Source organism: Schistocerca americana, chromosome 3 (genome assembly GCF_021461395.2).
Source record: "Schistocerca americana isolate TAMUIC-IGC-003095 chromosome 3, iqSchAmer2.1, whole genome shotgun sequence".
Lineage (NCBI taxonomy): Eukaryota > Metazoa > Arthropoda > Insecta > Orthoptera > Acrididae > Schistocerca > Schistocerca americana.
In genome coordinates this window covers 559,033,362-559,056,433 of record NC_060121.1, presented here as the reverse complement: position 1 = coordinate 559,056,433, position 23,072 = coordinate 559,033,362, and the positions used below count along the sequence as shown (strand labels likewise).

General features: G+C 36.6%; 1 protein-coding gene across 4 annotated transcripts in view; it reads right to left on the bottom strand.

Moving 5' to 3' along the window:
• The window catches only part of LOC124605508 (formin-J), a 123,839-nt gene extending 100,980 nt beyond the window's left edge, over positions 1-22,859 (bottom strand). For all 4 annotated transcript variants that reach the window (XM_047137243.1, XM_047137242.1, XM_047137244.1 and 1 more), the window contains exons 1-7: positions 22,772-22,859; positions 11,327-11,395; positions 11,111-11,220; positions 3,826-3,958; positions 3,010-3,670; positions 2,347-2,927; positions 477-599 (exon numbers count right to left, since the gene is read on the bottom strand). In XM_047137243.1, coding sequence (XP_046993199.1) covers positions 477-599; positions 2,347-2,927; positions 3,010-3,670; positions 3,826-3,958; positions 11,111-11,220; positions 11,327-11,392 — 1,674 coding nt within the window. In that variant the 5' untranslated portion in view covers positions 11,393-11,395; positions 22,772-22,859. The remainder of the gene's footprint in view (positions 1-476; positions 600-2,346; positions 2,928-3,009; positions 3,671-3,825; positions 3,959-11,110; positions 11,221-11,326; positions 11,396-22,771) is intronic.
• Positions 22,860-23,072: the final 213 nt, after the last annotated feature.

Genomic DNA, 23,072 nt, shown 5'->3' with positions numbered 1-23,072 from the left:
ACACAAACTCAAAACACAAGATTAAATGTAATTCAAGATGAGTATAAGGTCAGAATGGCATGCTACAATGAGTGCACAGAGCAGGGCAAAAGAAGGAGCAGATAATGACTTAAGTACACAGTAGGTTTGTGTACTGAGAAGAAGCTTACTTATCTGTTCCTTCATAATATGCTGTTTATCGAACTGCTAATTGACAATAAAATATACCATTTCTTTCACACACTGTCCTTGTTTCCTTACAGTTTCACACTATTCTGTTACATTGTGTTTCTTTGCATTACACTAGTTCATTTCATCCAATCTACTCCAATTCCATCAGCACTTGTTCAGAAGTAAATCTAAGTTACAAGTAATGGAAATCTGACTTGCAGCAATTAATTTTTCTATCTGCCGCATGTTACTAACTGATCAAGAAAAATAAGTAACTTAAGAAATGACTATATTGTATAATTAGAGCAAGCAACACAAACACTTACAATTTTCAGAAGTTTGTTTCTACTGAGAGCAGCTCCAGCATCTTGCATTCGGGTGGCACCTCTCCCTGAACGTTTTGTTGGCATCGCTGGTATAACTGGTATTGTTTTCTTGCGGCCACTGGCCTGTAACAGCACAAAATTCATTAGCATGCAGAATATTAATTGTAATACCACCACCTGTACTGTCAACATAAAAAAAAATGTTTAACAGGTCAATAAACAATATTTAACTGCAAGATGACTGTCTAAGAGTTACATCAAGCAAACAGAATACAAGGTTTTGAAATATGGTGCTACATAAGAATTCTGAAGATTATGTGGGTAAACCAAATAACTAATAAGGAGGCACTGAATCAAATTGGAAAAAAAAAACGAAACCTCTGTCATAATTTGAGAAAGGATCAGCTGATAGGACACATCATAAGCCATCAAGGAGTAGTCAATTTATAAACAGCAATGTGGGGAAGGGAGTAATAATTGTAGATGGAGACCAAGGCATCAATATAATAAGGAGGTTCACATAGATGTGTAGCTTGCAACAGTTATGCAGAGACGAAGAGGCCTGTACATGTTAGGCTAGTGTGTAGACTGCATCAAACCAGTTTTTGGACTGATAATTACAATAAAAAACATGAGCCATATCTGTCTTCCTTTACAAATTTATATAAATGAGCTATCTGAAGAATGATAGGACCACTATAACACTTATGATTTTTTACTTCGTTGCGGACCACAATCGAGTACAACTTTTTGAATGAAGTTCTGCCATTTTACATATTTTTGATCTGCACTCATCTCCTGTAAAAAGGCGAGCGGCTTATAAAACCAGATATGTTATTTCAATGATGACATGTCATGCAGGTATGTTGGACATTTGCGGTAGTATTTCACTTTGCACTTGATAATGGCTACAGCACTGAAATCACAACCGTGTGAAGTAAATGAGTAATAATTTATGAAATAAATGAGGAATAATTTACAGCAAAATGGCAGAAATTTCATTAAAAAACCCTACATTGGCTTCAGAACTAAGTATATAATTCATGTAGAGGAGTATCTTCACTGATTATAACTATGCGAAAGGAATATCATGGTGTTCCTAATAGCAAGCAAACTAATTGTTCACAAGATCTTTCACCACTTCATGACTGGCAAACTAAACTACTGTCCCTTACTCTTCCATACTCTCCAGCTGTCACAGCTTTCCTATTTTAAAACTGAAGTCAATGAAGTTTCAAATACAAACCCTTGCATCATATCTGGAATGACATTACAACACCAACTCCATCATAATAGAAGTACTTACAAGAATGAGTAATTCTGATTCTAAGTGACAAGTTTACAGCTGGAAGGCATTTCTTGTTCACTCTATTAAACATCATTAATTAACAACTTACTACTACCATAAAGACACCACACATTTTTCTTAATCCTGAGTGGATTTCCACTGGAAGGAATAATAGGTCCACAACAAGTCCCTGTGGTTAAGCATTTATTCAGAACAAAGAAAAGTTGGTGTTCATACATTAATTTAACTTTCATGACTATGAAATCTTTATTTCTAAAACAACACCTAAGAACAGTTTATACATCAAATCCGTTGTCAAAGGCTTCAGGGTAATGTAAACTGAAATAATGTTCAAACACAAACTTTTCTATGTAGTGCATTTGCTGCATTTATTCCCTACAAAAACATGAGCTTTCAACAATAACCATCATTCTGTTCACAAAGAAAGTCGGCAAAGACAACGGTGAACAACACCACATTTCAAAATTCTGTAAAAAAGGTATACAAGATACTGCGTGGAGTGCACTTTTACATTTAGCTGATCTACTGCTTAGACTAATTCCTAATCTATTTCAAACATACCTTTAGTTTCTCTATAAGTGCAGCAGATAATGACTCCTGGATTTTATGGTTTGACTGGGGTGGTGTAGTTGGTTGCGACACTGGACTGCTGCTCCCACTGCTTGCTACAGATGTTGAAGGTGACGAATTGTCAAACAACTTGGATTCTTTGGGACATTGATTGGCTGCAACAGATACTGCAGATACCGACTGAGACAAATGTAGGGATTTAAGAAGTGGTCGAGTTGCAGAATTAGAAATTTTGAGACAAGAAGGAATGGCAGATGTAGCATGTGGTGCAGGGGTGTGTGTTTTTAGTGTGCTCACAACTGAGGTAGTAACTGATGTGGTAACATTCGGCAACGCCTGCTGACCTGAGGAAGGTAAAGTAATTGGAGGCTTGATAGGTGCAGAAACTATGCTAGTGGAGGGAGCACTTGTAGCAGCAGTGGCTGGTGTATCTGCTTTATCTCTGCCCAGTGCACTGTCAGCTGGCATCTGCTGCTGCAGTGATGTTGCAGTTCCTGTAACTATGTTAGGGCTTACTGCTTCTGATGCCTCAAACTGTTCTAGCAGACTCTTAAGATCACCTGCTTCAAGAACTGGAAGGAAGAAAAATATATGTCAGAGGACTATAAGGGAAATTATGAGTAAGAATGCTATAGACACTGATTAAAATATTACCTGGAATCTGTTCAGATACTGTCTCAATGTCTACACAATCTTCATCAACTTCTAGTTTGAGATCCAGCTCTGATGGTTCAACTTTTATTTTTGGGAATGTTTTTAACAGTTCTTCTTCCATCTTTAAAGGATCACAGTTCAACAGTTCAAAACTATCATTTTGCTCTGAAAGAGTATTTGCACCTTTGGCAAATTCTGCTGTCGCTAACTGTTCATTAATGTTGTTAATTTTCATAAACTTGCAATCAACATATGATTCCTTCTTCACTGAAATTCTAGGTTCCAATTTGACAGATTTTCTTTGATTATTTTTATCTATTGATTGTTCTCCTCCAGCTTCACGTATCTCAGATTCTGACTTCACCACCGCCTTTATCTCAGGCTTAGCAACTGGATCCACTTTAAACTGTCCCATTTTTCTGAGTACATGTTCATGAATTTTTATAGGTAATTTGTCATCATTATCATCTGCACAATCCAACAACTCATCCAAGTTATAGATGTTGATATCATCATCCTTAATAGATATACTTGGTGTTGACTTCGAAGTTACGGAAGTAAATATTGGTTTCTCTGTAAACATGCTGTCATATATGTGATCTTCAAATATGTTGTCTGGTAGCTGCTCTGGCACAGCATCTATTTCTTCTGTATCTGACACCTGGGGGAAAAAAAAATCTCAGGAATGTTAGATTTTCATGTCAATGTGTCACACTGTTTGGATTCACAAATATATGAAGGTTCAAATTTTGCATGTTTCACACAAAGAAAACAACTCACAAAAGCCAACATACAGTATAATAATATGTTACATACCTGCAATGATCCCAAATGTTCCTGCCAATCCAACAGCATTTTTTGGAAATCTTCCTTGTTACTATGATCAATTCGGGACAAGCTTCCCTCTTGTGGAATGGTGACTGGTAGAACTGATGAATCACTGTTTGAACTGCAACATCACAAAAGCATTGTTAAATGACAACTACCCACAGAAAAAAATGAAAACATAGAATTATTTCATTTGGAAAAAATAATAAAACTGCAAATTTTACTTGAAAAAATAGAGTAAATAATGACTTCTCATTAGTCTGCAAATAGCAACTATTTTCTTTGCCAATTCAGTTCATACAATATTCACACACAACAAAACCACCAACACTCTTGGGAAGATTAGAGAATGAAGGTTCCATTTGAACACTTCATAGGATGAGAGAAAATACTAAAGAGAGCTAGTAATCATAACCGTGATGACACTGAAATAACACAAGTAAAGATGGACCCATGGGGAGAGAGGGGATAAACAGTACGTCACAAAGAAATGTATAAGGGTTCACTGAATTGAAACATGCAAAACATGGCATTTTGCTTCCGATGACACATTGGGAAATGGGTAGACGACACATTGGGAAATGGGTAGACGACACATTGGGAAATGGGTAGACGACACATTGGGAAATGGGTAGACGACACATTGGGAAATGGGTAGACGACACATTGGGAAATGGGTAGACGACACATTGGGAAATGGGTAGACGACACATTGGGAAATGGGTAGACGACACATTGGGAAATGGGTAGACGACACATTGGGAAATGGGTAGACGACACATTGGGAAATGGGTAGACGACACATTGGGAAATGGGTAGACGACACATTGGGAAATGGGTAGACGACACATTGGGAAATGGGTAGACGACACATTGGGAAATGGGTAGACGACACATTGGGAAATGGGTAGACGACACACTGGGAAATGGGTAGACGACACACTGGGAAATGGGTAGACGACACACTGGGAAATGGGTAGACGACACACTGGGAAATGGGTAGACGACACACTGGGAAGCAAGAGAGGAAGAACTATTATCACATTCTCATGTCACTACAGGTGCGAAATCTGCTATGTATTCAGCATGTGGGGGGAAGAGGGGGACCAGAACTTTTGCAGTCTCAAGCTCTACCCGTAACCACAACTGCAATACATTTCAAATTAACACCTAAATATTTGTGACAACATAGATTGCAATTTTTACTAATGCTCATATATAGAAATATATTGCCCAATTAGTTTGGTGAAACTACAGTCCTAGATAATGATACCTGTAACACAGTAAAACCCCAATTTAACGTTCATTTTTGTCGGTCCCAACAGAAGTCCTATTCTCTCAATACGATTCTTTCCCATCATTAACAATTCCTGCATTTTAAGTTTTCTTTCACATTATCGCAACCCTTAACAATGATTTTCATACAGATTTCTGCAAAAATTGCATCATATTCCTGCTCAAACTAGGCCTTGGAACAAAGCAGAATGCACTGACAATACGCAAAATTATCTATCAAGTAATGTAGAACTAGCAAGTCAAGCAAGATTTTCATTGTCGGCATATTGGGTAACATTGAATTACAGCAACATTAATTTAATTTCAAAGCCATTTATTCAAATAAACACCACTTTCAAAGATGGCCATCTTTATAATGAGCTCTCACAAATCGTCGTTACTTCTGCATGAGATATTTTAATCTGTACTAGGCATACAGTCTTAGGTTGGTACAACCTGATGGAGTAAGCATTGCTCCTCAAGATGCTCTGTAACATCAAAACTATTTCTGGCCTCTTTCTCAACCAGGATGTCCCTGAGTACTCCTTGTCGACAACAAGCTGTGGATTTCATGCCTATTGATCTCTGTTTATGAAGACTGTCAACTTCAGTGTTTTAAGCAATACTGTGTTACAAGTTTTATTTATTGCAGTTTTATAATGATTATCAATAACAAGTCTCACATTAAAACACAAATATCTTTTTAATATGTTTTCACAAAAGACTTTTGCTTCCATGTTTTATTTATTTCATCGGACCTCAATGGGACTGTGTTAGCACTCAGCCACTGCCTTTGTCATTTATTCTTTTGAGTACCGTGGAGAGACAAGTAGAGCTAATTGCTGCTGAAAAGAAACAAAAACGAGTAATGATTTCAGATTTTTTTAATAGGCAAAATTTACAACTGTTTTAATTTCATATTTTGAACAATACGAAGAAAATGACAGTAAGTGTAATTTATTCATTTCTGATTGTTGTGTTTCCTATGCTTTTCTGTATTTTACACTATCCTGCATTTTAAACTTTTTTGGATCAATCCGCAGAATAGCATAAAAAAGGAATTTCACTGTGTTGTTGTAAAACTAGAGACAACTGGTGTGGATAGTAGCAAAATACGAAGTTCTTGTGTTTGAACATTTCTACATTTTAATAAAATTTCTATGTGTATATAGATATGCCATGACTTTCAGTTTTGTATTCAGTTATTGTTTATTTGCTTCAATGTGCATGTTACAATATTACTGTGCAGAATTTCTGCTTTGTGTTTTGTGTTAATGAACACCTGTACTTGTATACCAGCTATTTTAAGAATATAACAACTTGGCCGCTAACCAAAAATTTTATCTGATGACGAAAACTCAAATAATTGTAAAGACAATCCACATTGGTAATGCCAGAACTCTTAGAACCAAAATGTTGGCTCAGTTTATGGAACAAGAGGAAATGTCAAAAGAACAACAACAATTGGAACAAGTTTCATATACTGAAAAACTATTATTTACTTATTCAAACAAGGACGTTCACATATGATGATAAGTTAGGCACTTGGCCATCACTCATAGTTTTTTCAGCATTCAGCTAAATGGAACACAAGTGATTTACTACAGATGCTGAACTGCAAAGCAGGGAATAAAACAAGCAACATAACAGACTGACTGTGTGTGTGTGTGTGTGTGTGTGTGTGTGTGTGTGTGTGTGTGTGTGTGGGAGCGCGCGTAGGGGGGGGAGGGGTGGCGGCATGGACACAAAAATCATTGGAAGGACCCTGAAGAACAACTGAGCAAAATTTCCATCGGTCTATGGGTACAATGTCAATGAATGGCTGCATATGGTCTCCAAGTAGCTGAAAATAACTATTTCCAATCAATGATCAGTTCTGTTGAACCCGTTTTAAAGAAGGGTCGTCGAGCAGATGCGCAAAACTATTGGCCTATATCTCTGACATCGATCTGTTATAGAATTTTAGAACATGTTTTTTGCTCAGGTATCATGTCATTTCCGGAAACCCAGAAACTACTCTGTAGGAATCAACATGGATTCCGGAAACAGCGATTGTGTGAGACCTAACTCGCTTTAATTGTTCATGAGACCTATAAAATATTAGATACAGGCTCCCAGGTAGATGCCATTTTCCTCGACTTCCGGAAGGCGTTCGATACAGTTCTGCACTGTCGCTTGATAAACAAAGTAAGAGCCTACAGAATATCAGACCAGCTGTGTGGCTGGATTGTAGAGCTTTTAGCAAACATAACACAGCATGTTGTTCTCAATGGAGAGACATCTACAGACGTTCAAGTAACCTCTGGCATGCCACAGGGGAGTGTTATGGGACCATTGCTTTTCACAATACATATAAATGACCTAGCAGATAGTGTCAGAAGTTCCATGCGGCTTTTTGCAGATGATGCTATAGTATACAGAGAAGTTGCAGCATTAGAAAATTGCAGCGAAATGCAGGAAGACCTGCAGCGGATAGGCACTTGGTGCAGGGAGTGGCAACTGACCCTTAACATAGACAAATGTAATGTATTGCGAATACATAGAAAGACGGATTATTTATTGTATGATTATAAGATAGCAGAACAAACACTGGAAGCAGTTACTTCTGTAAAATATCTGGGAGTATGCGTACGGAATGATTTGAAGTGGAATGATCATATAAAATTAATTGTTGGTAAGGCGGGTGCCAGGTTGAGATTCGTTGGGAGAGTCCTTAGAAAATGTAGTCCATCAACAAAGGAGGTGGCTTACTAAACACTTGTTCGACCTATACTTGAATATTGCTCATCAGTGTGGGATCCGTACCAGATCGGTCTGACGGAGGAGATAGAGAAGATCCAAAGAAGAGCGGCGCGTTTCGTCACGGGGTTATTTGGTAAGCGTGATAGCGTTACGGAGATGTTTAGCAAACTCAAGTGGCAGACTCTGCAAAAGAGGCGCTCTGCATCGCAGTGTAGCTTGCTGTCCAGGTTTCGAGAGGGTGCGCGTTTTTGGATGAGGTATCGAATATATTGCTTCCCCCTACTTATACCTCCCGAGGAGATCATGAATGTAAAATTAGAGAGATTCGAGCACGCATGGAGGCTTTCCGGCAGTCATTCTTCCCGTGAACCGTGGAACAGGAAAGGGAGGTAATGACAGTGGCACGTAAAGTGCCCTCTGCACCACACCGTTGGGTGGCTTGTGGAGTATAAATGTAGATGTAAACACAGCCCTCACCATTATGGAGCCTCCACCAGCTTGCACAGTGCCTTGTTGTCAAATTGGGTCCAAAGCTTTGTGGGGTCCTACCGTCAGTTCTTATCAAATGAAATTGGGACTCATCTGTCCTACCACAGTTTTCCAGGGGAGGTGCTACCAGCAATGAGTGCTGTTAGCAGAGGCACTCACATCGGTTGCCTGTGCCATAGCCTGTTAATGCCAAATTTCACTGCACTGTTCTAATGGTTAGGTACGTTGTATGTCCCATGTTGATTTCTGCAAATATTTCGCACAGTGTTGTTAGCACTGACAACTCTACGCAAACAACGCCGCTGCTCACAGTCATTAAGTGAAGGCCACTGGGCACTGAGTTGTTCATGGTGAGAGGTAATACCTGAAAGTTAGTCTTCTCAGCAACTCTTGACACTGTGGATCTCAGAATATTGAATTTCCTTATAATTTCTGAAATCAAATGTCCCAAGCATCTAGGTCCAACTACCATTCTGTGTCCAAAGTCTGTTAATTCCTGTCATGTGTCCATAATCATGTCGGAGGGCTTTTCATATGAATCACCTGAGTGCAAATGACAGCTCCACCAAAGCTCTGCCATTTCTTAACTTGTGCACACGATACCACTACCATCTGTATTATGTGCATATCGCTACCCCATAACTTTTGTCACCTCAAGTGTATAAATGTATTGTAAGTAATGGCTAGACATTTGTCTTGATTACAGGGCTCTTTTTGTGTTCCTCTCAGTGTAAAAGTAAGTTCAATGAACATTTTTACTGAAGGATTTATTTTTCTTATTAAAAGTCAAGAGCCTATATTTCAGTGTTTGTATTCAAGTTTTCCCCTTACAAAGAGTGAGAAGAATACCGAGGGGTTCTAAAATTAGGGCTAACTGTAAACTGAAATCCATCTGTAAACATCTGATTGCAATTTTAATTTTCGATTTATTTTTTATCAAACATGGTGTGAGTATGGATATCAGGCCCCCCTCTTACATTGGACCATGGTTTCACAAAAACACTAACTTCTTACACCATAGCTTCCTAGGAAATAATTTTAATAGTGTAAGTAGTATTAAAATCACTGAGAGTCTGCCATGTGGCAATGTGAGTTAATCATACTGACTATGAACTAGTAAAGTTAATACAGACAGTACTTGTACTGCTGCCACTAAAATTATTATAACATTGGTATTAGTATTACTATTAGTAGTAGTAGTAGTAGTAGTAGTAACAACAATAATAATCTCCATGTGCAGCAAAAGAATGACTTATTTAACATCATCCAGAACGAACTGTTGGGCTTTCAATATGATACACAAGTAAACCAACTCAAAGATTCTTCAGGTAAGTAGATGGATGAACTGCACTTGACATGGAGGCAACTGTCAAATGCATTGATTTGACTGAAAACCAGTAAAAAAAAAAAAAAAAAAAAAAAAAAAAAAAAAAAAAAAAAAAAAAAAAAAATTAAAAGCACCTTAGTCCATCAAATGAGAAAAAGTAAACAGTAATAGTAATTTACAAGTTTTGATCCTGTAATGACTCTGCACCATTTTTCCTGTGTCGTTTCCTGGTTGCAGTGTGAGATTAAGAATTGAAAGTTATAATTACACTGACTGCAAGTGAAAGATTATATAAAACAACAATAGGCCATCAGGTCTACTAGCGACACTCAATTTTATCAAACAAATTCACGAAAAACACTGAACGTCAAGTTATACGTCTCATCCTCCAAACTACCTAAAAATTAGTTTAAGAATAAAAATGAGTTACAAGTTTGTATGAAATTTTATCAATATGCATAAATTAAATGGCCCATGTCAACTCCTAGAAGGAGATTTTGAGGGTGTCTGAAAACAGAAAACTGCTACAAAATAAACGAACAGGAGCAATTCCGGAACAGCTATTTGAATCTTCTGTTTCCACTCTTGTGAATGAAAACTAACAGCAAGTTCTTCCAAATAAACATTATTCCTCCATATCGACATAATGCCATGTGAATATGATTTGCCTCTGTAAATATTTTAGAATTAAAAAGAATGACTCACCTAAAAACAGAAGCATTGAGTCTTCAAAAGGCACACGCAAAAAAAGGCAGAAGACTTGCTATGTGAAGTAAATCCTTTCCAAGCTATAGTTGAGCCCTGACAGTTGCAGTGTGCTGGCCAGCAGCAGGTCTGTCGACTTGCCTCAACCAATATCATAATACGATTTTGTAAACATCTGTTTGCCAATCCTTTGGTGTTGTCACAGCTCAGTATACAGCTACTGTTTTCACCTTCAGCTGTCAGCACTTCACAGACTGAAGTTGACAAGCAAGCTGTCGGGAACCTGACTACACCGGCTCGACTAAAGAGGAAATAAATTATACTCTTGCACAAGAAAATATTTACTCGGAAACCTAACAAGTTTTCTGTCTTCTTTTATGCGTGCCTGATAACACTCAGTGCTTCTAATTTTTGGTGGGAGGTCTCCTTCACTCCTGAAGTATTTACATTTTATCAGAACTTTTCTACTATAACTGTGATTTGCTTTTTATAGAACTTATCACATGTAGCACAAAAACTTGTGATATTAACCGATTTCAGCCCTGAGTATGGATGATTTCCAGCTCAGCTATTGTGTATAAGCATCTGTTTGGTGTACTGATGTGTTCATGGTGTATTACATGTGTAGCTGGGCCCAATGGTGTCAGTTTTGCTTTGTTTAAAGCAGCATTTCTTTGTCAAATGAGTAAGTAGTCAAACTTTGTAGACTATTTTTGTTTAATTTCTTCCACTTACTCTTGTTCAGTTTCCCAGAGATCCATTGCCACCCCAAAGTTTGATGCCTGGTATGAGAAGTCATCATGAATTAAATCAAGCAGACCACTGTCTGGATCATCTGGTTCATCCTTAAAAAAAATCGTAAATCAGTTAAAGATTGGTGTGAAGCATAAACATCTACATACTTGCAATTACATTATGATAAGTAAATTTATTACTGCTGAACACACGTACCTTTCGGCAAAAATGGGACAAAGTTGTAAAATTTTCATCACAAAAGTTTAAAAATGTTGCCTCCATTTTCTGCAAAACAAAAACAATAATTATAGACAAATGCAAATAAGTATGTATAGAAATAAAAATTAATTGCACTTACTTAATACATACAAAAAGTTGAAAAGCAAAAATGACTAAGAATTAACCTCACAAAATAAATAAATAATACAATATCTCAATATTTAGACAGCAAGTGAGACATGAAAAATCAGAATTGTTTCCAAAAATTGTTCACCAAAAAGTTCTAATGCTTCCTAAGACAATTTCATAGTCTATATCCTTTTTTTTTTTACCTGCTTAAGAAAACAGTATTTCATTGTTTTACACAAAGTGTGTAGAAATTTTCATGATTTGTGTAACAAAGATATGCAGGAAAAACTAAAGTGTACACATTTACACTCAAGTTGCAGCCTTCCTAACATAACACTAATTTATAGGGCTGTTCCATCATGCTGCCATTCACATTTCTGGTTAAGGAGAATGTCACAATTTCAAAGTATAAGAAAACAATGTTTCATGTTATTGTTGCATCTCTAATGAGATGTTATGGTGAGTCAATTTATACATTATGATAGCTTTCTAGACAAGCATAGGCACCTGGAAGAAGGAATAGGCAGTAACAACATAGGTGGGGAAGCTGACATTCAGAACACAGAACTAGAGACTGCTTGCTGGTAATTAATTCCAGCTACATGTGCAATTTTGTTTCAACTACACTGTAGATGTATGAACTTTTCTTAGAACATGGTTTTTTAATGTTCTGTCAAGCAGTTTCTAAATCAAATCACCAAAGGAGTGGACAGTTATGTTTACAGATCCTGCCAATAATGTCTCTTCAATAGCTATATCGTAAAATTTTTTATCATATACCAACTGAAATGTTACATGTCTTAAAATTATAAATGCCAGGAATACATTAACAAAAGAGAAAAGTATGCTTTCTGTAGGACACATTGGTCCTCCCAGAGTTCTTCCGATCATACTGATTGTCTCCGTTAATTTATATGTATCCTTGTCTGTGCTTTTCTCAATTCAACATAAGAGAAAAATTAATAGTTAAAAAGCTGACATAAAAGGACTTCCCAGACCTAAAACCAGCATACATTAACATAAAAATAGCAACTTAAAAATAAGGAAACTGATAATTGAGATACTGCAAATAAATTAGTTGTGTTAATATTAGGCACTGAATATCTGACTTAGCAAGAAGATCGTCAAAAAACGGAATCTTACACTCCGTTGGAAAAAATTTACATTCTCCTGAGAAAAAAAATATGACTGACAAGGGTCATTCCACGACAAATCACGCAGGCCTTGTCACCCACCACCTCAGATTTTCATAAAACTTTTGCTTATGCTTATACTGGGCTTTGCGAGAATGTCAATGCAAAATGGTACTTATCTACATAAATGCCCATAACTCAGGAGTTTATGAAGCTTTTGATTTAGATTTCTTTTATAAGTTAAGAAAAGCACATACTTAACAGACACGTAATTACTTAAACAATAAAGTTACAAAGAACAATGCAAAAAGTTTTAATATATGTCACTTTCCTATTTCTGAAAAAAGTAAGATGCATTGAAAAATGCCTATATCACAGTCTCCAACCTGGTGGGAACTTATAATTGGTCTTAAATAATTCAATAAAATAAAATTATTAACGAGTTTTCTACAAATGGACATACAAATAAATCTGAAATCACAATACTCTGTGTTGCGGCGAAAAGAAATAATTCTAAGTAAGTTCATCCATACCTAACAGTCACTGCTTCAGTATTCACGGAACTTTTGCTATTTGTTACTTTCTGGATGGCAATAATCAACGCAAAATATCTCCACATACTTCATATAGTTTGAGGACAAAAAATGGAAATTTTTTACAAATGTAAATGCTGCAACTGAAGTTTGTCATTTGGATTTCATTACTTCAGACAACAACAGAAAGTATCTTATTTTCAGTACATCACAGTCATATTTTGCCAGATATCACAGAAGGGATGTATCTTTACTGGAAAAAAATAATAACTACTCTTGACCTGTTGAAACATAGAAAATCAACTTACGCTGTTGAGGCCCAAACAATGATTTTTAAATAGTATGTAAAACACTTTCTGCCAGCTGATACAAGATTTATTTTTATCAAAACTCTGATATTATTATTTTAAAAAAGTTCAAATGGCTCTAAGCACTATGGGACTTTACATCTGAGGTCATCAGTCCCCTAGACTTGGAACTACTTAAGTCTAACTAACCTAAGGACATCACACAACACACATCTATGCATGAGGCAGGATTCGAACCTGCAACCGTAGCAGCAGCGTGGTTTCGGACTGAAGCGCCTACAACTGCTCGGCTACAGCGGCCGGCTTTTAAAAAGGAAAAAGCACCCTGAGTTTTGATAGATATTGGATATTCATTTCACTATATCACATCATTGTTCAGAAGATCATTCAAAACAGAGTATGTAAACTGACACTCTACAGTAATGCTGCCTTGTGAATGTACAGAACCAAAAGTTATAAATTTAACTGAAACATTTTTATTACACGGGTTAACTTTATTTAGGGTGTCAAATTAACATCTTTAAACAGCAATTATTCTATCCACACGAATGTTAATTTAAAATGTACATGTTCAGCAGTGAAACTATCAATGAAACTTTTTAAGAGCATCTCTGTTTTTAATCTACTGTGACAAATTATATTCTGTTAACTTCACATCTTTTTCATTTAAGTAATGAATACATTCCGCCTAATGATGTTGATTTACGTACACTAACAGCACACAAAATTTTTTCCAAAGGCACAAAACAGAGTTTTCCTTCTCAGGCCAAAAGAATGACTTTGCTGGTCCAAGTGGGTGGAAAAAAGTAGTTCAATGTCTCCTTCTTCATCATACACATTTTTTATGAAGGCAAAGTACCACCTGTCATCATATACAGGCGCTACAAAAGAATTTTGTTGGGGACGAGTGCATGTTCATTGTGGGCCACTTTCATTGAATGAAAAAAATCAAGAATGGCTTTTCAGAAAAAGTCACTCTTCTAATCTCTAAAGAATCACAAGAAAGTGGTTTGTAATGGTGATAATTCCTGGTACCAGGTATTGTGCGGGTTGTAGAAAATCTCTTCTTGAGGTTCTTGCAAAGGAAATCCACATTTACTTTCTCAAAGAAGCAAAATAAACATCTGTCAATATTAGCTTTGCAGAAATCGTAAACACCAGATGCAGTTGTTATTTTTGCATCGCCCGGTAGTTGGAGACTAGCTCTTCCCACTATGTTTTATAGTTCCTTCCAAACCATCACACACAAATTTACCATGGCTAGTAGCAAAAAAAGAATGCTTAGCATCAATAGCAAAATCATTTTTGTGCTCACACAAATTTTTAAAGCTGCTTCTACTCTTATAATGACCAGCACATCCATCAGTGAAATAATGCACTTTCTTCACTTGTGCGTAATGCTCTGCCAGCCACTTAACCATTTCTTTCTGGACAGCATTTACAAATCCAACACCATGTTCCACACAATCACTTGTAAAGCATTGGTTCACTACTACCAATTAACTTTCTTCATTTACCACAAACACACAAGGGGTGGAATGTAAAGCTGCTTCTTGTCCAGTGGCAACTCATTTCATTCTGAATTATAATACTGTAGTTTTCAGCAAAGTCCATTGACAGAACTTTTTTTCCGGGGTTAGATTTTCTTTCAGTTTTTTCAATGATTTTGACTGACATTTGGATATAAATGGGTGTGGTTCAAAGTGCCTGTAATTTTGTCACCAACAAGTCTATGTATTCACCAACAGTTGCGCAATGCTTTACCAATGCTAACCAATGATCTGTGTTTATCCACTGACTGAACTCAATTTCATCATCAGCATCTTTGTAAGCTAATTTCTGCTTCAATAATTCTGACAGTTTGTCACCACTGGGACAATTATCGCAGTGATTAAGCCAGCAGCCATAGTTTTCAGAGTCACATATAAGAAATTTTATAAGTTCTTTGTACGTTTCCTCAATGTGTTCCACATCCCAAAGCAGTTTTACATTTTAGCGGATACCCCCCGCCCTCCCACACACACACACACACACACACACACACACACACACACACACACACACACACACACACACACTCTGAATGAGTTCCCACAGCACCAGCAAAAATACACACTTTGGTCTTAGTGAATAAAATTTAAAAAGACCAATGTTAATGTGCTTGGATTTTCCCATTTAAAACAAGAGTATATGCACATTCTTCTGAATGCTAACTTTGTCTTTTGCTCTTGGTAACATTCGAGTATATTCATCATTTTGATCAGTGACAATCTTTACCGCTTCATCAGCAAAATAACTTTCCCACTTTTTGGTTTAGGAATTGATAAAATACCCATTTCTGTTTTCAGTTTCCTCACTAACATTGAATTATGACACAGTTTTCTTTTGACGAATAGGGTGGAGCTAAAGTTAAAATTTGAATTTTTTCAGGTACTCTTACACTACCCACTTTTTATGTCATTAACAATATCATGGCATCAAAGCCTTTGGCTTCCTAACAATGTCATCATCAAAATTTTCTTCTCTATGGTCAGAATCTTGCATAGGAACTGCAATCTAATGCCCAGCATGCTTTTCTTTCCGAAAACATGTTTTTTTCTAATTTCTTTTTGCCATATGAAGCCTTGTTGTGATTTGGAATGGAGTGAAGTTTTAACCCTCGAGAGGGTAAAGTGCGCCAACCAAAAATAAAATGATTTTGTGCTGTTCCATTTTTGTTTCACAACTGCAAACCTATACCTATCCCTACAGGTAACAGCGATAAATTGTGCTGTCGTACGTCCAAGGGAGCAGCAGCAATATAAAATACAAAGCGAGCTCGGCGAGAAAAAAATTTATGATCAGTTCAAAAAAATGACCCCAATTACGAACTAGCACCATAATCCCAAATTGAGGCAGTTGTCTACGAGATAATTAGTGATCGAATAAGCAGCTGACCAAGATCTGATGCAACTGCACTGCTTAATGCTTCGAATGGGTCATTACTGTCTCTTTAACACCTGTCCTTGGCAACAGAGAGTTATAGTGAAAATTTATTTCATTATTGTTTAATAAAACAGTAGTTTAGCTCATATTATATAAGTTTATTTTCTTCTTGTTGAAATAAACTAAGATTAAACTGTGATTTTGATCACACATGACTACCTTGGTAACATAAGGAAAACTATTCTTTTCATGTGTACTAAGTGTGCCGTGTGCCCGCTCGTGTTATGAAAACGCCGCACCCACTCGAGGGTTAAGGGAGAGCACCCCAAATCATGCAAAGCTTTATTTGCACCCTCAATACTTTGACTTTTTAGTACTGATTCGTGAAATGTCACCTCCAGTTCATCTACATCATTTTCATTTCCATCACTGATGTCAGTTTTCTGTTCATAAATCTTGACATATTATTATAGGGCCACACCACGAACAGATATCATCTGTCTCACAGAAAGACAAAGAGCAACTGAGACCAAATCGACTAATTGTTGCATGCCAGTTATTCTCAACAATGTATTTCAGCAATCGTTGCATTGTTTTCTTGCCTATAAAGGCAAGAAGACAACTACAATTGAGTAACGAATGTCCCATTACTAAGAAAGAATATAATCTTCCTTATGCTTCAGGCTTCACAACCATTTGAATTAGGATGTGTGGAAAGAACATTAACATAACTATTCTTATGAAAACGCATATCGTGTATTTTTGTTCTTATGACAGCTTCTACATCCTTGATGTTCTCCTTACTATGGAACTACTAGGAGGAAATTGTACGTATCAAAGAGAACAGTACAGAAGCACTAAAGCTGTGCCAGACCAAATCTCAAACCCTGGGTACATGTCACTTGCTGGTAACATTCTTCCAACTGAAAGAAGACTGCCCATGGAAAGATGATATTTGAGTTTGAGTGCCAGTCATGAACCATTATTCTTCATAAGGAGCAACAATATTTATGAAGGTGACAGTGATCCAATGTTAGAAATTCTGTAAATATCACAACTGTTTCTGATTGCAAATGTGTGTTTATTCAATCACTGGTTTCAATCCCTATGCTCATCTTCAGATTGATGTCAAAAGAAAAAATGTGCATATTTATGAAAAACATACATACTAGTGGGCTATCAACTATTACAAGCAGTACTTAACATCCATAGCCCAGAAGGTTTGCAAACATACCTGTCTTCATGAAGGTAACAGAGTAAAAATCATCATAAAATGGTAAACACTCACAACTCATAATGTTAGGTCATCATCAGTGTACTGTGCTTACAACTATAGTGCAAACAGCTGAGGGGGTATGGTCGCTAGATGTCGCTGGCTGGAAGCAGTTTGCAAAGGCATGACACAAAGTCAGAAATATGAGCTTAGATATTCTGCATAGTAATAAACTGCACACATTAGAATGCATTTTAAGAAAGAGCTACAGTTTTAACATGGGTCCACAGAGAAATATTAGTTTGAATTTTAAAAGGTAACTGCAAATATGCAGTACAATATAATTAACTGACTTCAGTGTACCAAAAAGAAGTCACAGATGCAATGGGGATACCAAGAAAAGATTTAAGGAACTGTGGATGGCTTAGGGCCAAGGTATAACACAAAGGGGCAGAATCAGAAATACAACTGAAAGCTCTAAAGCTTAAACAGTGCTCAATTAAGGTAATTGAAAGCAGCACATGAAAACGCGATAAAAAGGCTGCACACAGCAGCAGCCTTGACACAACCAAGACAAATAAATGTGGGCAGCAGAGGCACAGGAGAGAAACAGCTCCATTAGTACATGTAAGGCCTACAACAGCCTGTTATATGATGCAAAATAGATGTTAGACACAAATTCATTCTATTCATTAAGAAGGGCTGGGTTTCCTATTCCCATAAACATCTACCAATTCCAAAAGATTCAGAAAACATCCCTTAGGCACAGCTTCTACAACTTGCATCTTTTAGTCTATGTTAGTTACAGTATGCTTGTGTGCAGTGAAGCACTGTCCAAATGTGGTTATGTTTTGTGTAAGTGTATGTTCCTTGAACCTAATGTAAAAGTTTTAAAATGATATTTATTTGAAGAGCGCATCTGACAGTTGTGTTCTTTAATTGCTCCTATAAGTGCTGAGAAAACTTGTAATCTGAATTAATATTTCTCTTTGGACGTATGTTAAAACTCTAGCTCTTTCTTAAAGTTTTTACTATCAAAAACAGTTTTGATCACAATTTATTTATTACTTCTTAAAGTGCATTTTAATATACCAGATTAAGTTTTATGCAGAATATCTATGATAATATTTCTTACTTTGTATCACACCTTTGCAAATTGCCTCCTGCCAGCAACATCTAGCAGCCATTCCCCCTCAGCTGTTTGAATCACAGCTGTAAGTACTGTACACCAGCCATGACCCGACATTAAGTGTTCTGTTAACTTACACAAATAAATACCTACAGTTAACACTTTGTAGAGATACAAAATGGAATGATCATACAGGTTCAGCTGTGGGTAAGACCGATATTACACTATAAAATTTCTTTGTCAAAGATTTGATGAAATATCCGTCAAAATTATTTGACAAAGATCTATGATGTGGCACTAAAACGGGGTATTACACTGTCATCATATTTTTCGTCAAGCAGTTGCATGTACCACAATTGCACTGTGTGCACATGTGGAAGAGAAGCATGGGGGAAAAAGGGAACGTACCTAGGTGAAGCCGTGGGTTTTACGATGAGATGATAACAGCATTCAACAAAACTTGTTACGTGAGCATACATTTCAGTATTTGCTCAGTGAAGTGTATACTCATATCACAAAGCACAATACTCACTTAAGAACAGGCTCACTGTAACACTCAGATTCCTTGCTACAGGAGAGAGTTAGGTTAGGTTAGGTCTCCAATCTTCTCAATATATTTTTGCATTCAGGATGACTCATGTTGCAAAGTGCCTCATCAGCTTCATACATCTCTATTAATTTTGTAGTTGTCGGTACACACCAATTGTATTTACCAACCATGTTTATAAACACACTACAGATGACAGAACGCTGCGATGCTAGCGCTCCACGTGGTAATATGTCACATTACAGTGAACAGAAGCCAAGCGACTGTTTTGATCAAATCTACAGCGAGGCGCTATATTTGATCAAATTTATTTGACGACAGACGAGATTTGACATAGTGCCCTATTACACCATCAAACATCTTTGACAAAAATTTTTGACTTATAAACTTTGACAAGGTTGATAGTGTAATACCGGCCTAAAGCAGATGGTAAGACTGCGATTTATACATATGTGGGAAGTGCGATCAGTCTACAAAGAAGATTCCTTATAAATCACTTGTGCAGCATATCCTACAATATTGTGTGTGTGACTCATACCAAATAGGACTAACAGGGAATATTGACTGTACACAGAGAAGGGCAGCATGAATGGTTGGTTTGATCTGCGGCAGACTGTCAGAGAGAGATGCTGAAGAAACTGTACTGGCGGACTCTAGAAGACAGAGACAAATTATTCACACATTCCTACTTACAAAGTTTCAAGAACTGACTTTAAATGACGACTCTTGAAATATACTACTACCTCCTACATATCACTCCCACAGGGATCCTGAGGACATGTGCAGATCAGTTACAATATGCACAGAGGCATTTAAACAACCATCCTTCCCGCATTCCACAAGTGAGCAGAATGGGCAAAAACCCTAAGATCTGGTATAATAGGAGATAAACTCTGCCATGCACTTCACAGTGGTTTGCAGACTATAGACAGATGCTTATGGTACACTTGACAAAACCTTGTGTGTACTTACAAAGCAGGCAGCAAAGGTCACATGTGACTTTCTAGAGAGAACTATGATTGACTGGCAGTTGGCCCATACCACTCACTTGTTGAAACATCAGTTACAATGTTATCTTAATTAATGTACAAACCAAGAACAAAAATGAAGGGATATTTGAAAGCAGTACCTACTGTGTTCAAAAAGTATTACTATATCCAGGATTTCAAGATCTACTTTTTTTTTTATCTGCCAGTCTTTTATGTCCCAACTATTTTTCTCTACTGCCAAGACCCTTCCCCTATTTTCTTCCGGTCAACAGTTCTGGTCTTATTCTAACAACCATGTATAGACTTCCAAATGTATTATGCACATGAGCAACAACAACAACAACAAATATCCGATTCTGTTTGAATCCAACATTGTTTGTACAATTAAAATAATAAACCTGGTGCCAACCAGAACCTGTATTGCATGTACTGACAGCTAGAAATAAATAAATATTACGTTTGGATTCCTATCCAGATGACAACTTATATTTCTTGAAACAGGTTGAAACTAACCAGCAATACTGAGCACTGATGTACATCGGGGTAAGACGCAGCAGTTGTATTATTTCTGTGTTATGAAAAAACGACAATTTACATGTGTGCTTTTCTTTACTTGGGACAAGAGCTGAAAGAGTTGTATGCAAAACAGTTTCATTTGTTATCTAGCATCTGTCCATGATTCATCTAGGCTACTTTCATCTAGCACCCCATAATGGAACTGTCAACTGCAAAAAGAGCATCAGTGATCATTTAGTACAGGCCACATCTTTGATACTACACATTTTCTCCAGGTCAGCAGTTTTATTCTCACTAACAACAATGATTACACTCTAAAATACATTATACACACACTGTTTTTCTGAATGTTTATTATTATCTAAATGCAACTGCAGGTTTAAATGTTCTGTCCTTTGTTTGACAAAAAAAGATAGGAAGAGGCATAATTTTTTAATTTTCACATTAACAATAACAACTGCAAATGTGAAATATAGCAGATAGGTAATAGAGAAGAAAAATACAGACATTTTCATAGTTGCTTGTAAATGTAAATGAAGTTAAGCAACTAAAAAATCTGTCAGTTCAAAATATTTTGCCCTTTGACGGGCAGTGACTAAAGTTATGAGCAGATAGAACAGTATGGTATTTGTGTAAATAAAGGTAATGCACTGCAACTTTTGAAATGAAGTATATCACTATTGGATGTTATTAATGTAGTGTATCAAATGATTAGTGGTGCTAGAATCAATTAGCTTGGGCCTCCAGTACACAATAAGCACTGTTATCTAATGTTAAAACTGAAAATGTATCACAATGAGCAATGAGATTGGTACAGGAGCAAGCAATTACGGATTTATGTGTGTATATTTTTTATTTGTTTATAAGCTGTACTGAATGTTGCAGTGACTGACTACTACTATTCTACAGTTAGCACAAATACTTCAAACATATGATCCTGACGTCGGGGTATTATCTCTGCTACTATTGTAACATGGTTAGTTGTATAGGTAAGAAGAAATTTTTTGCATATCAACAGTTACGTACCTATATGGCTACAAAGCAGTAAGCACATTATCTTCTGTATAACGGCAATTTTATTATTAAATATTTGAAAAACAGGAGGTTTATAAATGTTCTATAGTGTTTCGCTTATCTACGGCAAATCCTAATCTTGCCTATTAATTCATTCCGAAAAAATACGAATGAAAACGAATTTAGACCAAACAAAGTTGTTGGAACGAAAGTCAATAAAAGGAAGAACACCAGTCAAATATGCAAATGGAAAAATGTTTTGTTTTTTTTTTTAAAAAAAGGAAGAAATGCCTCTATGTGATAAAAACATTTGTAAATCTGATTTACTTTCACTTCACCTTTCGCAATATGGTTATCCGGAACGCTGCTTATAATGTCCGGACACCCGCTTCTACTTTAGTTACGTTAGTAAATAATTATCATCATCATTATTACTAACAAAAAAGAGGCGGTTTCAGGAAAGTAAATTCCGTGGCAGGCATCGATAATTTTTTCCGTCCACGTAAAAAAAAAAGAACAATTATAGAAACGAACGAGCAAAGCTGCTGATTGATCGAAAACAAAACCTTATCCAACCTCTCTCATTACAATCATCATACTTATATTGGTACCTCATATTTATATTCTGAACAACTAGCAACCGGCTAACAGTAACCCAAGCCGTGAGGCATGGTATGCTATCAATGCTCACTTGTTTAGCTTGGCGCCGGTCGGAATACCTACGAAACTTCGGCATGTCCTCGAAATGATTAATGCAGGAATAAACAAAAAATGACATATATTAATCAATTATTACACTGAAACGTTAAAATTATTAATACAGTAACGTTATTTATAGCCAACGTGAACAGGCAACACTCCTACAAAATATGCCACACGATAGGCACATTTTTAAACACCAGCTTTCGACAGCAAACTACGTCCCAACAAATGCACTGTTGTTTATAAATCGACAAGACAGCTGATTCTACATTAACCTCATACATAGGTTAAAATTTTTCCTTACTGGGTGTCCTCAAATTTTTCAATAATCTTCACATGTGGAACCAAACTTTGGGGACTTGCACACATCAACACACACACACATTTACCAAGCGCCGATCACGTGGACACTATTTAACGTCATGCAACACTAGATGGCAGCACGATGAGCACGCACGAAATTTTGAGTGGCTTGTATCCTCAAAATTCAAATATGCGGAAGACTGAGAGATGGAAAAACGAATTGAGCCTTAGTTTTGAACGCATAATGTACCAAACGAGAATCTATACTTTAATGTATCTAATCTACGGAAGGGTATTTTATT